Source organism: Zingiber officinale, chromosome 7B (genome assembly GCF_018446385.1).
Source record: "Zingiber officinale cultivar Zhangliang chromosome 7B, Zo_v1.1, whole genome shotgun sequence".
Lineage (NCBI taxonomy): Eukaryota > Viridiplantae > Streptophyta > Magnoliopsida > Zingiberales > Zingiberaceae > Zingiber > Zingiber officinale.
The window spans coordinates 120,504,710-120,517,005 of record NC_055999.1 but is presented as its reverse complement, the minus strand read 5'-3'; the positions used below and the strand labels follow the sequence as shown (position 1 = coordinate 120,517,005).

The following is a 12,296-nucleotide window of genomic DNA, read 5'->3' as shown; positions in this document are numbered from 1 at the left end:
ATGGGGTTTGTGGGGTGTGACAAGCAACTACTCTGCAATTGCAATTGCCACAGCCCACTACTAACTGTTGGGTTTGTAAGGTTGTAAATATAGTCTCATATTAAAAACACATAGAAAATACGATAGATTTTTAATCATAAAATGTTGTGCGTATCGATTTTTTTAAATAATGTTAAATCAAAGTTCAATTTTGGATGAATTATGTATCATGGATAAAATTATAATATATAGACAAGTATTAAGTGCTCTTTTTATTATTTTACTTGTTAATTATGTTCAACGCAAAGTTTTTTATATAAAAATTTAAAGGGCATTTCAAATTAAGAGACGTCATATTAACGTATATTTTTCTAAAAAATAAAAAATCAAATACCCTAATCCCAAAATACCTCTACATTTAGTTCTCTTATAAAAATTACCCTTTAACTTCTACTATCAATTATATTTGCATGATTTTATTCATTTAAAATACAATGAATGTTACATAGTCTGATCGTTAAAATATTATTTAATTAGATTAAAATCATGATTGATCAAATAATATGTTATATAAGTTAGTTATTAGGTTTTTAGCATAATGATGCCAACTTGTACACGGTATAGAATAATGATATTTTATTTATGGTAATAATATTTACATTATCAATTAAATATCCCACTTCTTAAATATATCAAATTCTATAATTAAATATCTCATAAATTAAATATTGGCTTAACCACTTATTAAATATCTCAAATTCCATATATATATATAAAGTTTTTTATTTTTTAAGAACAGAGATACATTCAAATCTCCTCTATAATATTTCTTTCCAATTGGATATTTAAAATTGGAAAATATTTTAAAAAATATATCCTTCCAAAAAGAATATTTGAGATTAGGAAATATTTAAAAGAAATCCCTTTTCTGCCGAGATATTTAAAATTAGGAAATATTTAAAAATAAATATATCACTCCCAAATATCTCTGCCAATGTATATGCCATGTGGGAAGAACTTACTAAATTCGGTCAAAATTATTCCCTATTAAAGAATCCCTTAGACGTCCTTTATAAAATTGTTCCACCTTCCTCGCGAACAAATCCCTCCACGTCTGCTTCTGCGAAATACCTCTGCTCCGAGCTGCGGTATTAAGGAAATATCGAAGCGTAAAAGCTGCGGAGAAGCAGGGTGTTCTAAGGTTCCTACTTTGGATATCTTCCGGCGGAATGGAATAGTCTTCGATTTCCAGCAAGCGCCGAGCTGATTCCACCCCGCACTCGACTCCACCTCCTCCGGCGGGGAAGTTGGAAGTGGAGGAGCCCTTGTACGAGAAGCGCGTACGTCTCCATTAGAGGGCCAGGGACACGAGCACTTCTAGTGAGCAGGTAGATCCCACACTTTCTCTTCTCATTATGTTTTGTCTCGTTGAGCGATCATTTTGATTAGGTTCTCATGATCTCGTGCAAAAGGACCGATCTTTTTCTTTCCTTCCCCATCTTGGCAGAGACAGATTTACCTTAGGCTCGTCTTATAGCCTAGCCTTTTTTTTTTTTTACATGTTTAATCATCTATTTCAAATCACAAAAAGTGCCATAGAAAATAAAAACCAAAATCTAGCTTTCATTTATCCCGATCAAATCTGGCATGAAAAATATTTTGCATTAATTATCCCTACCTCATATCTTATTTAAATTTAATCGAGTATTTTTAGTATTATTATTTTAAATTTAGAACGTTACTAAAAAGGATTTTTTATAATTATATATTTTTATTATATTAATGAAAATATTTCTTTTCAAAAATCCTAATATATAAATAAATCAATCCTATATTATTTATAATCCGATCAATCTCAATTAAATTTATCAAAAATAATTTTTAATGAATATGAAATATAGGTAAAAAATATGAGTAGAATATAAAAGAATAAATAAGAAAAAATTATTAAGTCAAATTAATTATATATATTAAAATAAATAAATCTCATTAGGTGTGAAATAAATTATATATATATCTGTATATTGAAAAAAAAATATTCAACTCATTTTAGCGCAAAGATAGGATTGTCCTGTACTCTAATCCTATTCAAAAAAAAAAAACTATATTTTATAATCAATAATTTGACATAAAAAATTATTAGTTTTTAATTGTATTTGATACTTAATTCATTTTTCGACACGCAAAGTTTAGTCCAGTCCTTCTCTTATTTCTGGATCTGTCCTTGCATCTTGGTACACTTTCTATGTATGGATCTGTGTCGTTTGAAAAGAGGTAATACCAGCTCCTGATACTACCTTGTTGTAGGCTGTGTACAATAATGTGCTTGGGGAACCTGAACCGTTGGGTCTTCGCCTCAGGAAGACTCCGTCGATTCAGATGATGCTTTCTCAATCAAAGGCAGGTAAAAATTTATGCGTCACTAGCTCGAAGGGCTCGAAAGTTGGTGTAAAATCAAACTTCTTAGCTTCTTCGAGCTCATTGAGCAAGATTAAAGCTTCGCTTTTTCATGCGTCATTATTGAGGGTTGGGACATGGAAGGTGAGGATTTTATAAGGAAAAATTTGGTGATTTACTTAAATGATACATCTCTCTTTCATGTTATTATTTGTATGTCCTTGTGGAAGTTTTTGTCTATGCATTATTCTGGTATTATATTCTTGTATTTGCAATCTATTCAATCTTTCTGTTTTGAGCAGAATTTTTCTGCTCATCCTTTTCCTCCTATTTGTGTTTGTAACTTTCTGTGATACGGTCCACCAAAAAGAAAAATGATGAGCAATTTTACTTGCCTTTATTTCTGGGTTTCACTTACAATTATCAACTAGGGATCTGCCATTGGAACATAGTTTATTTCGAGTCATTGTCTTTTTTTCCTTGAAAGTGCATTTCATGAATTATTTATGGGTGATCTAGTGCATTCTAATTCTCATATGTTTTTGTCAAGTAATCCTTTACCAGATTGGTTAAGTTTGTGGAGAAGTTCACTATGTTCTATTGGCAAACAGTTTGTGACTAGATATGAAGGTGATTTAGTGGCAAAATGTTACTTCGCCAAATGTAAACTTCTATGGGAATTTCTCGAGAGTGGCTTGAAGAGCAAGATTGAGTTTCATTGGTCCGACATTACTGCAATTAAGGCAGTATTTTTTGACGGTGGCCATGGGGCTTTGGATATTGTGGTAAGATTTATTTTTTCTCAATTTGTGTTGGTATATATTGGTTATTTCTTACTGGTAACATGTTGGCAATTGTTTATTAGTTGGCAAGACCACCTCTTTTCTTCCGAGAGATTGATCCTCAACCAAGGAAGCATATACAGTGGCAAGCAACTCAGGATTTTACCAATGGCCAAGCACATATACACAGGTAGATGTAAATTATATTTTCCCGCATCTTATGAAATTCACCTCTTTTGTTGCAAGCTGACACAAAATCTAAGCTTTCGGAGTGATATTATCATTTAATCTGTGGTTTCTTGTTATTGGTATTTCAATAAAAAATAATCAGATTTTATTTTCAGTATATATTTTTTTGGAGTCTATTGTAAGCCTTTGCCTTTTGAATATTGTAGTTGCTTCCTTCTTGTCAATTGTTTAAATTTGATTAAATTAGTTAAACTATACCTTTTTATGAATATTATTAATATTAAGTTTTATATGATAATGTACAATGTAAAGCATATCCTTTGTAGTAACCTGACTGCATGTTACCTTCCTTGACCTATTTAAACTAAGCTTGATGTGATATAACAAATTTTGCCAGAAGATATATAAGTTTGTTGCCTATCTCAAATTGTTTGAAACGTAGATAAATCAAAATTTTAGATATTCGGTTGTGTCTATATTGTAACTTTTACCAAATGTATGTTGCAGGGGGCATATACTTCAATGTCCCCAGACCTCGTTGAGCAAGAATTTTGAGAAACTTATCAACTGTGATCCTCATTTGAAGCTATTTAGTCAGCAACCTGATATTATATTAGAATCACCTTACTTTGATCCGCTACTTAATCAGCAACCTGATATTATATTAGAATCGCCTTATTTTGCTCCGCTACTTAGTCAGCAACCTGATATTATATTAGAATCGCCTTACTTTGATCCGCTACTTAGTCAACAACCTGATATTATATTAGAATCGCCTTACTTTGATCCTCAGTACTCTGATATTATATTAGCATCGCCTTACATTGATCCTCAATACTCAGTTTTGGAAGGTCAAAGTGATTTTAAAAGTCATATCTATGATGTTATTAAGGATGATTCTAGAACCACTTTCTCCGACTTTTACGAACCTAGTCTCCCTTGTGCAACATCATCAATCTCCAATAAGACGGAAACACAAGATTCTTTCTGGAGGACACTTGCTTTTGATTCAGAATACACTCCTTCACCGTGCTCAGGTAATAATATTAGCTCCAACTGCATCACCTTTCAATAATTCATCTATCCAGAAACTGTTGGGACTAAACTTTATCTACGACTAAAGTTGAGGAGCTGGCTTCTAAAAACACATCATTGCCTTGCGACGCTCTATTCGACGAATAGAACTTTATATCACAATTCCTTGACATTGATTCCCAGCCTCCTTCTGCTGCTTCTGATGATCAATCCATCATCCCGAAGGTCAATTCCCTTTGCTACCTACTCCAGCAAGATACAGTTGCCAGTACGATGGTAAATGCCCAAGTGAATGATCAAGATGGCAGTGTTGACGATGCAGAAGCTGGTATTGGATCCTACGATGAACCTTATTCAACACAGGAGGTCGAGCTATCGTTCTTGGAATTGATGATGATTCCTCGAATAGCATCGTTTCCACGAATTCTTTCTCAATCCTACTTGACGTAGAAAAAAAAATCAGATAAATCTCTTGCTCGTAATTTCTTGTACATATTTTAAGGAAAACTATTGTTTTGCTTTCTTTAGGCTATGTGAGCAACTTTTTATCATTGAATATATATATATATATATATATATATATATATATCATTGTTCTATTAGATTCTGTCACAACTCGAAAGATATTTTTATAGCTTTCTATCCATACGATGATCAACTTGAAAGAATCAAAATAACACCTCTCCATGTGTCTGAAAATTGTGATTGTAATAAACAGGCTACAAGATGGTCATTTCCATAATCTTTAGTGTGCATTCTAAAGAATTGTTATTGCTGATCGAATGCAGCGGTTGATGTCTCCTCGTTTGCATAATTAAAAAAAAACAATTTTTAATGATTCCGGAAAGGATGATGCTCAGAAAGAGGGCCAAACTTTCCTTCAAACAAGAAGAAGCAATCAATGCTGCGGCTGGCAGACCCAGTGTAGGCTGGCCAACAAGTCGGAGTGCATCCTTCCTTTCATGGCGCCCTTCCTCTGCCGAAGCTCCTCCAGCAGATCGTATGCCACCTCCGACTGCCCCTCCCTGCACATCTCCTCCAGCAAGGTCCGGTAGGTCAGAATCTCCGGCGCCTTGCGGTTCTCCAGCATGTCGAATACCACCTCGACCGCCGCCTCTAGCCGCCGCTCCAGCGACAAGCTGCAGATCACCGCCATGTATATAGTCACCGTGGGCACTAGTGCCTTCGACCTCATCTCCTTGAAGTAGTTCATTGCCTTCTCCAACCACCCCTTCTGGCAAAGCCCCTGCACGATGTAACCGTAGGAGCATGGTGAGATCAGAGTCGGATTGCGCTCGAATGGCTTCGGCTATGTCATTGGAGGTGAACCCCGGCCGAAGGCGGTCGATCCATGAGTCAAATTGCTTCTCGAGGGGAGTACGCGACCGAGCATCGGAGCTAGGGCTAGAATTAGGAGTGAGTGAAGAGGCATCGCAGAAATGGCGAGAGAGAGGGAGCAGGAGGAGGCCAATGGAGGCAGAATTAGGGTTTCGGTAGAGGAGGCGGAGGAGATGCTTGGGGCGGACCAGGATCGCCATCGACGATGGAAGCAAGCAGCAACCGATGGTTCGATAGAAGACCAGATAAAGTACGGCCTCATAAATTTACTACACGGGCTGAGAAAAGATAGCCCACTGAACTTCGTCCATTCTTGTAGAAATGTGCTTGTAATTTTGATATTTGTCAAAATGGCCCCAATAGTTGATTAATTAGTCACATATGATGACGAAGACATTAGCCGATTCTTAATAAAATTATTAAATTACATGACTAAGAGAATTATTTGAGAAATATATATAGACGTTTTATATGCTGTGGGTAGGGTCATACGGATATATATATATATATATATATATATACTACAAGAAAATAAGGCTTCAGAGATGAAAAATTCTATCTTTGAAAGTCATTTTTCCGTCCCTAAAGAATGTTTGAGACGAAATATTCCGTCTCAAGAATTGTTTAGTGAAAGCCCCGTAGCTAATTTTGAGACGAAAATATTCCGTCTCTAATTTCAAAAATAGATTGAAAAATTGTTTATGAATCTGTTTTTAATTTGATCAAATGAAATTAATTTTAAATATAAATTTTGTTTCTAATTTTGTTTTAAATTCGTCATTAATCTGTCTCAAATTTTATAACAAATATAATTTTAATATATTGATAAATCCATTTATAATTCTGTTTATAAATTTATATATAAATTAACTTTTAAATTTATCACTAAATTTATATTATATTATATTTTTATATTTCTCATCTACGTAGTACTTTACCAAAAATAATCACACATTTCAAACCGATTACAAATATTTAAAACAATCAATTTCCATACAATTAACATTGAAATAAATATAATTAATTTCTAATCCAAAAGTATCATACAATTTAACATCCAAAGTATCATACAATATAATTCGTATTTCCATTAACCACACACGGGTTTCAAAAGTGGATGCACCCTTTCAATACAACTTCTAACTGAATTTCCCACACTCACCATATCGTACACTTGGATAGCTATGGACAGGTTAGTATTCACACTCATGTTTGCCATGCATTAGTCAAGCACTATCCTTTGAAGCTAGTTTCGGGTAACAATTATCCCGAAAACTTCAAGTGAGTCCCTTCTAGATGTTCTATTTGGATTGCTCTCTTCTGGATTTTCAGGTGACTCCCCACCTTTCCCACATCTTAAGGAGCATGCATATTGCTTAATTGAATGAGTTCCTGCAAAATTTACTAGACTATTAACAATCATCCTCATCAGGAAAATGGAAGGGTGAAGCATGCAAAACTTAAAAGAATGTATCAAAATCAGATAAACATAGTTTAAAAAAAGGTTTTGTGGAAACTTCCCATCTAAATATACAATAAAAAAATAGTAAATGTTTATTGTTCTCTAATCTGACTCCATGGGTGAATGAATGGTACTAGATAGAATTAATCATTTTTTATGTTTGACTTTACTGAACGTGCACATCTAACTTGGCAACTCTACTGCAATAAAAAATTGTGATTAATTGTAATCAAACTATATTTAGTCAAGCACCTCATAGAAAATATCTAAGCACAACTTGACATGATGAGATCAGTCAAATGAAATATGCTCATTAATAAATGACAAGGAAAATGCAAATTAATGCAAATTTGTCATTATTTCTAACCAAGAACATCTACTTTATTCATGAAATAAATTGATCATTGTTATGCAAGACAGTCACAAAAGATTTAACATCTGATCTGGTTGCCAAATGTCAACAATTATGATGCCGGCATGTACGTACCAGTTGTCAAACACAACTAAAATTTTCTATGATTACCTGTGCAAAAACATATAACATATTACCTAATCACCGGCCCTTTTCTCTCATAATAAAAAAGAATAGGGTGACATCTCTTATCCTCGTTCATCAAGCTTGAGTTCTGCAAATGGTCAACAAATGTTGTTCTGCCTTGGATTCAGGCATATGCTAGAGAATCAACCTTCTCACTGTTGAACTTCTCCAATTTATTCCCATTGAATGCCTGTATAAGTAAATAACTTTCAAATGCCTATATTGCCAAATGCAACATGCTTGGTAACATAGATTGCCAGAGTAGAATGACCTCCTTTTTTTTGGTCCTTCCCAATTGGTGCAATCTTAGCAGAAGTTGATAAAATTAGGGAAAGTACAGATGCTAATCCAACCACATGGTTATTTCCAGCAGGACTCATTGCACCCCCACGAGGAGACTTACTAAAAATTTGTAGTGGACTGCTATTATTTCAACTACTGAATTGTGCCCATGGACCTGTCATACAAGAGGCATCCAGTTCAAACTGTAGTACCAATTAAATATGCAATATTGTTAGCAGTATAAGTAAAACACAGAGATAAAAACTGATAAAAAGGAACTTAGACCCATATTTGTCTCTACCTGGAGGCAAATTAATAATAGGTGAACGAAACTTCTGATTCATCTTTGTTCCAAATCATGAGTTACATGTTGCATTAAACAGTGTGGAGAAATGAAATACTATCACTTAACTGAACAAGAGCTCACCATTACATTTTACTAAAGTAACATGAAATGCAAAATAGGAGATCATCAAATAGTATAAATATAAGGAATCAAAATCATCATTTGAGAATTAAACTGACATTCTCTACTTTAGAGTTTGCACTACAAAGTTCAGAAGCTTTAATTATTCTCAGAAAATGACATATTTTTTTCTGGGCTCTTAAAATGATAATGAAGATGATGTCATCCAATTGTTTAAAAATAGAAATATTTTCAACATGCTGAGATATAACAAGGGATCAAAGTGATTATCATGTTCACACAGGCAAAGGATAATAGTGATTTTCCAAAACCATTTCCTTTCAGAACACCATACCCATGTAATTAAATTGGCTAATGGAAAGAGCAGAAGATAAAATTAGTGGGAAAAGCAGTTTCATCTAGACAAGGTAATCAATGAAACCGAGAGAACCTAAATATTAACAATATACGATGAAAATTCCTATTCAACAATAACAATAAAACATCGCAATAATACTATCATACTGAAAAAAAATAATTTTATTGATAAAACAATAAATATTTATAAAAAACAGGGCATATCTCTTCATACGGGCAGCCAAAGAACCACATAGTGCCAGACATGACCAAAGCGGCGATGGCCGTGAAAGTGGCCAAGACGGCTGAGGCTGCGGTGGCCGCGTCAACAACAACGCGACAGCCACCGCGTGATTAGGTCCCAGCGAACGATGTCGTGTACAATAGCCACCGCGCGATTAGGACGCAACTGGTGTCGTGCGTTGCAAGATGGAGAAGAAGGATGGTGGAGAAGATTAGGATTACATGAGCTTCTGTGGATTGCCGTGCCTTGTAAAAAGATACCAAAGAACCCAAAATTCTTGGAGTCGGCGTGTCTTGAGTGAAGATACACAGTTCTAGGGTTTTAAATAATGAATTAAAATAAAATATATTTATAATTATTTAATAAATTTTTATCTAAATTCTATATATCACAAACGGATTATTTATTGTTTATAAATTTTTTAAACAGATTTGGGGACAAATAAAATTTAGTATCAAATTTCGTTAGTATTCCGTATTTATTTTTGTTTATAAAAATTTATTTATAAATTCTATTTTTAATTCATCTTAAATTCCATCTCAAAATTTTTTATATATATTATATTTTATTTAAGTGAAACGGATTAGTAATTCTGTATCAAATTTGTTTCTAAATTATTAAAATTTGAAACAAATTTTAGTTCCGTTTTAAAAATCAGTCTCTGAAACCCTGATTTCTTGTAGTGATATATATATATATATAACTTTGATATGTTATGGATCTAGATTTTATGTTTGTATTGTGGACCTGAGTGAGCCGGGGTGCTTACTTTCGAGCAGCCTAAGTGAGTCGAAGTTAGGGCACTCGGATCATTTCCAGACACTATATATATATCTTGATATCTGGTACACCCATCGTTGGCAACTCTCACAAGGCGAGGTGCCTGAATTACTTCCGGGCACCCCGATCCTGTGAGGATCACTATAGATATTTATATAAAACACTAGATGTCACGCGACTGTCGTGCATAACTGTGGGAAAATGTTAGTCAACTTTTTTAGCATCGACCACATGGCAAATGGCCATAGTACGTGCATGTGAGGTGTGCACATGGGGCGTACAACTTCTCTCTTTATATAATGATATCTTGTTCACCTTTATGTTAGCTCTTGTAGGTAACGCCTGATGTGGGCATCTAACACAACTAAAATAAAATATTTTTAATCTATTTATAGTCTGCATGCAATAATTCTCTTTTTTCTCCTTTGATCACATGTAAGGTAGTGTTGGTTTGTAAAAACCAGCACTAAGGTGATGTTGACACCACCAAACTAGTATTATCTACCTTGGTATTGGTTCGTGCAAACTAGTACCAAGGTGGTATTATTTGTAAAAATCAGCATCAAGGTGATGCTTACAACACCAAACTAGCATGATCCACCTACGAATCAACACCAAGTAATACTAATATTTAAAGACCAACTCTAACATATGGTCTTTAAAGACCAGAGCTAGCACGTTGGAGCTGATCTTTAAAGACCAACTCCAATGTTGGTGCTAGTTTGTACAAATTGACACTTGGTTTGTAAACCAGCAACACTTGGTGTTAGTTTGTAAGTTTGTAGAAATTAGCACCAAGAAAGATGGGTAATGCTAGTTTGGTGGTAACAACATCAAAGTGGTACTTTAAAGAAGGGAGAAAGGAATTATTATACGTAGATAAAAGAAATTAAAAAATAAATAAATTTAAGCTACATTAGATCATCAATGTTAGATGCCACCTACTACCGCTCATATGAAGGTGTGCAAACTCGGCTCATATGAAGGTGTGCAAACTATTATTCTTTGTGTGCCTATATATATATATCAAATAGAGATGGTTAATTAATCATTAGCTTAATAGTGTTTTAAAATATGTATTTATACCATTAGTTAACCATTCACTTTAGTCCATATTAATTTATTAGTCTCCAATGGATGGACGTTAACTTATTTTTGTCAAATCTTTTCCTTTTTATATAAAAATAAGAATTTCTCCGTACTATAATTAATTGACATCAATGTCTTTTCATATCCAACCAAATTATTTTCTCCACAAGTTACATTTGCATCCACATCCACAACTCCCATCAACCATACGGGCTACCCAATTAACTAAAAGAGGATAAATTTATTATAATAAAGTAGAGAATTGATTTTTAACGAATACTTATCTCTCGAAAAAAACATTCATCCCATAGGCACTTCGCACTAAAAAAATCCAATCATTTAAGGCCGAAAATTTGACGAGTTTTGTAATAAAAACATAAATTGTTACTACCTAGTAACTAGTTTAGCAACGTAAATATTTCATGGCTTTTTTTGTGGCTAATCAACAATGAAAAATATTTCATTACTAAATCTGTTGCAATTCAACGATAAAAATAAATATTTGTTGTAAAATCAGGGATGAATAAATCATTAGTTGTAACTTTTTCATCGATTTTGCAATGAACACGGAATTCGTCATAGATTTTGCAATGAATCTAAAATTCGTCGCAAATTTTACAACGAATCTAGAATTCATCGTAGATTTTACAACAATATTGAATTCATTGCAAATATTGTTATATAATTTATTATTAAGTAGTTGCGATGAAACAGGGATTCATCACGAATTTGCAACGAATAAACAGATTCATTGCAAATTTGCGACGAATCTCAGGATCATTGCAAATTTGCGATGAATCTCGGATTCATTGCAAAGTTTTAATTTTAAGAAAAATAGCCTGAAGTCGGTTAATTGATCGAGAGAGCTTGGAATGAGGGAGTGTAATGGGGTTTGTGGGGTGTGACAATCAACTACTCTGCAATTGCAATTGCCACAATCCACTGTTGAGGTTGTAAGGTTGTAAATATAGTCTCACATTAAAAACACATATAAAATATGATAGGTTTTTAATCATAAAATATTGCACGTATCGATTTTTTTAAATAATGTTAAATCGAAGTTCAATTTTGGATGAATTATGTATCATGGATAAAATTATAATATATAGACAAGTATTAAGTGCTCTTTTTAATATTTTACTTGTTAATTATGTTCAACGCAAAGTTTTTTATATAAAAATTAAAAGGGCATTTCAAATTAAGAGACGTCATATTAACGTATATTTTTCTAAAAAAAAAAGAAGTCAAATGCCCTAATCCCAAAATACCTCTACATTTAGTTCTCTTATAAAAATTACCCTTTACTTCTACTATCAATTATATTTGCATGATTTTATTCATTTAAAATACAATGAATGTTATATAGTCTGTTCGTTAAAATATTATTTAATTAGGTTAAAATCATGATTGATCAAATA

The 12,296-nt window shown here is 33.3% G+C and overlaps 1 protein-coding gene and 1 long non-coding RNA gene across 4 annotated transcripts; one reads left to right on the top strand and one right to left on the bottom strand.

Moving 5' to 3' along the window:
* Positions 1-4,832, top strand: LOC122004780. The gene is made up of 8 exons (XM_042559615.1): positions 1-71; positions 1,232-1,319; positions 2,287-2,520; positions 2,988-3,161; positions 3,242-3,348; positions 3,855-4,198; positions 4,281-4,384; positions 4,566-4,832. The coding sequence occupies exons 1-8, from the start codon at positions 1-3 to the stop codon at positions 4,830-4,832; spliced, it is 1,389 nt and encodes a 462-aa protein (XP_042415549.1).
* Positions 4,833-6,740: 1,908 nt separating this feature from the next.
* On the bottom strand, positions 6,741-9,302 carry LOC122007349. Of its 3 annotated transcripts, none has more exons than XR_006118921.1 (4): positions 8,304-9,302; positions 7,992-8,177; positions 7,732-7,910; positions 6,741-7,112 (listed from the first exon to the last, which is right to left on the bottom strand). It is a non-coding gene; the product is annotated as an uncharacterized LOC122007349 (long non-coding RNA). The 3 variants fall into 3 exon arrangements; XR_006118920.1 differs by having other exon boundaries at positions 9,001-9,302; XR_006118919.1 differs by having other exon boundaries at positions 7,992-9,302.
* Between the last annotated feature and the right edge of the window lie 2,994 nt (positions 9,303-12,296).

What these genes read in the sequence shown, in the direction of transcription:
- LOC122004780 (XM_042559615.1), top strand. Translation starts at nt 1, where the DNA reads ATGGGGTTTGTGGGGTGTGACAAGCAACTACTCTGCAATTGCAATTGC. An exon ending in AGCCCTTGTACGAGAAGCGC is followed by an intron (nt 1,320 to 2,286) that starts GTACGTCTCCAT and finishes ACCTTGTTGTAG; the next exon opens with GCTGTGTACAATAATGTGCT. An exon ending in TCAATACTCAGTTTTGGAAG is followed by an intron (nt 4,199 to 4,280) that starts GTCAAAGTGATT and finishes TTACGAACCTAG; the next exon opens with TCTCCCTTGTGCAACATCAT.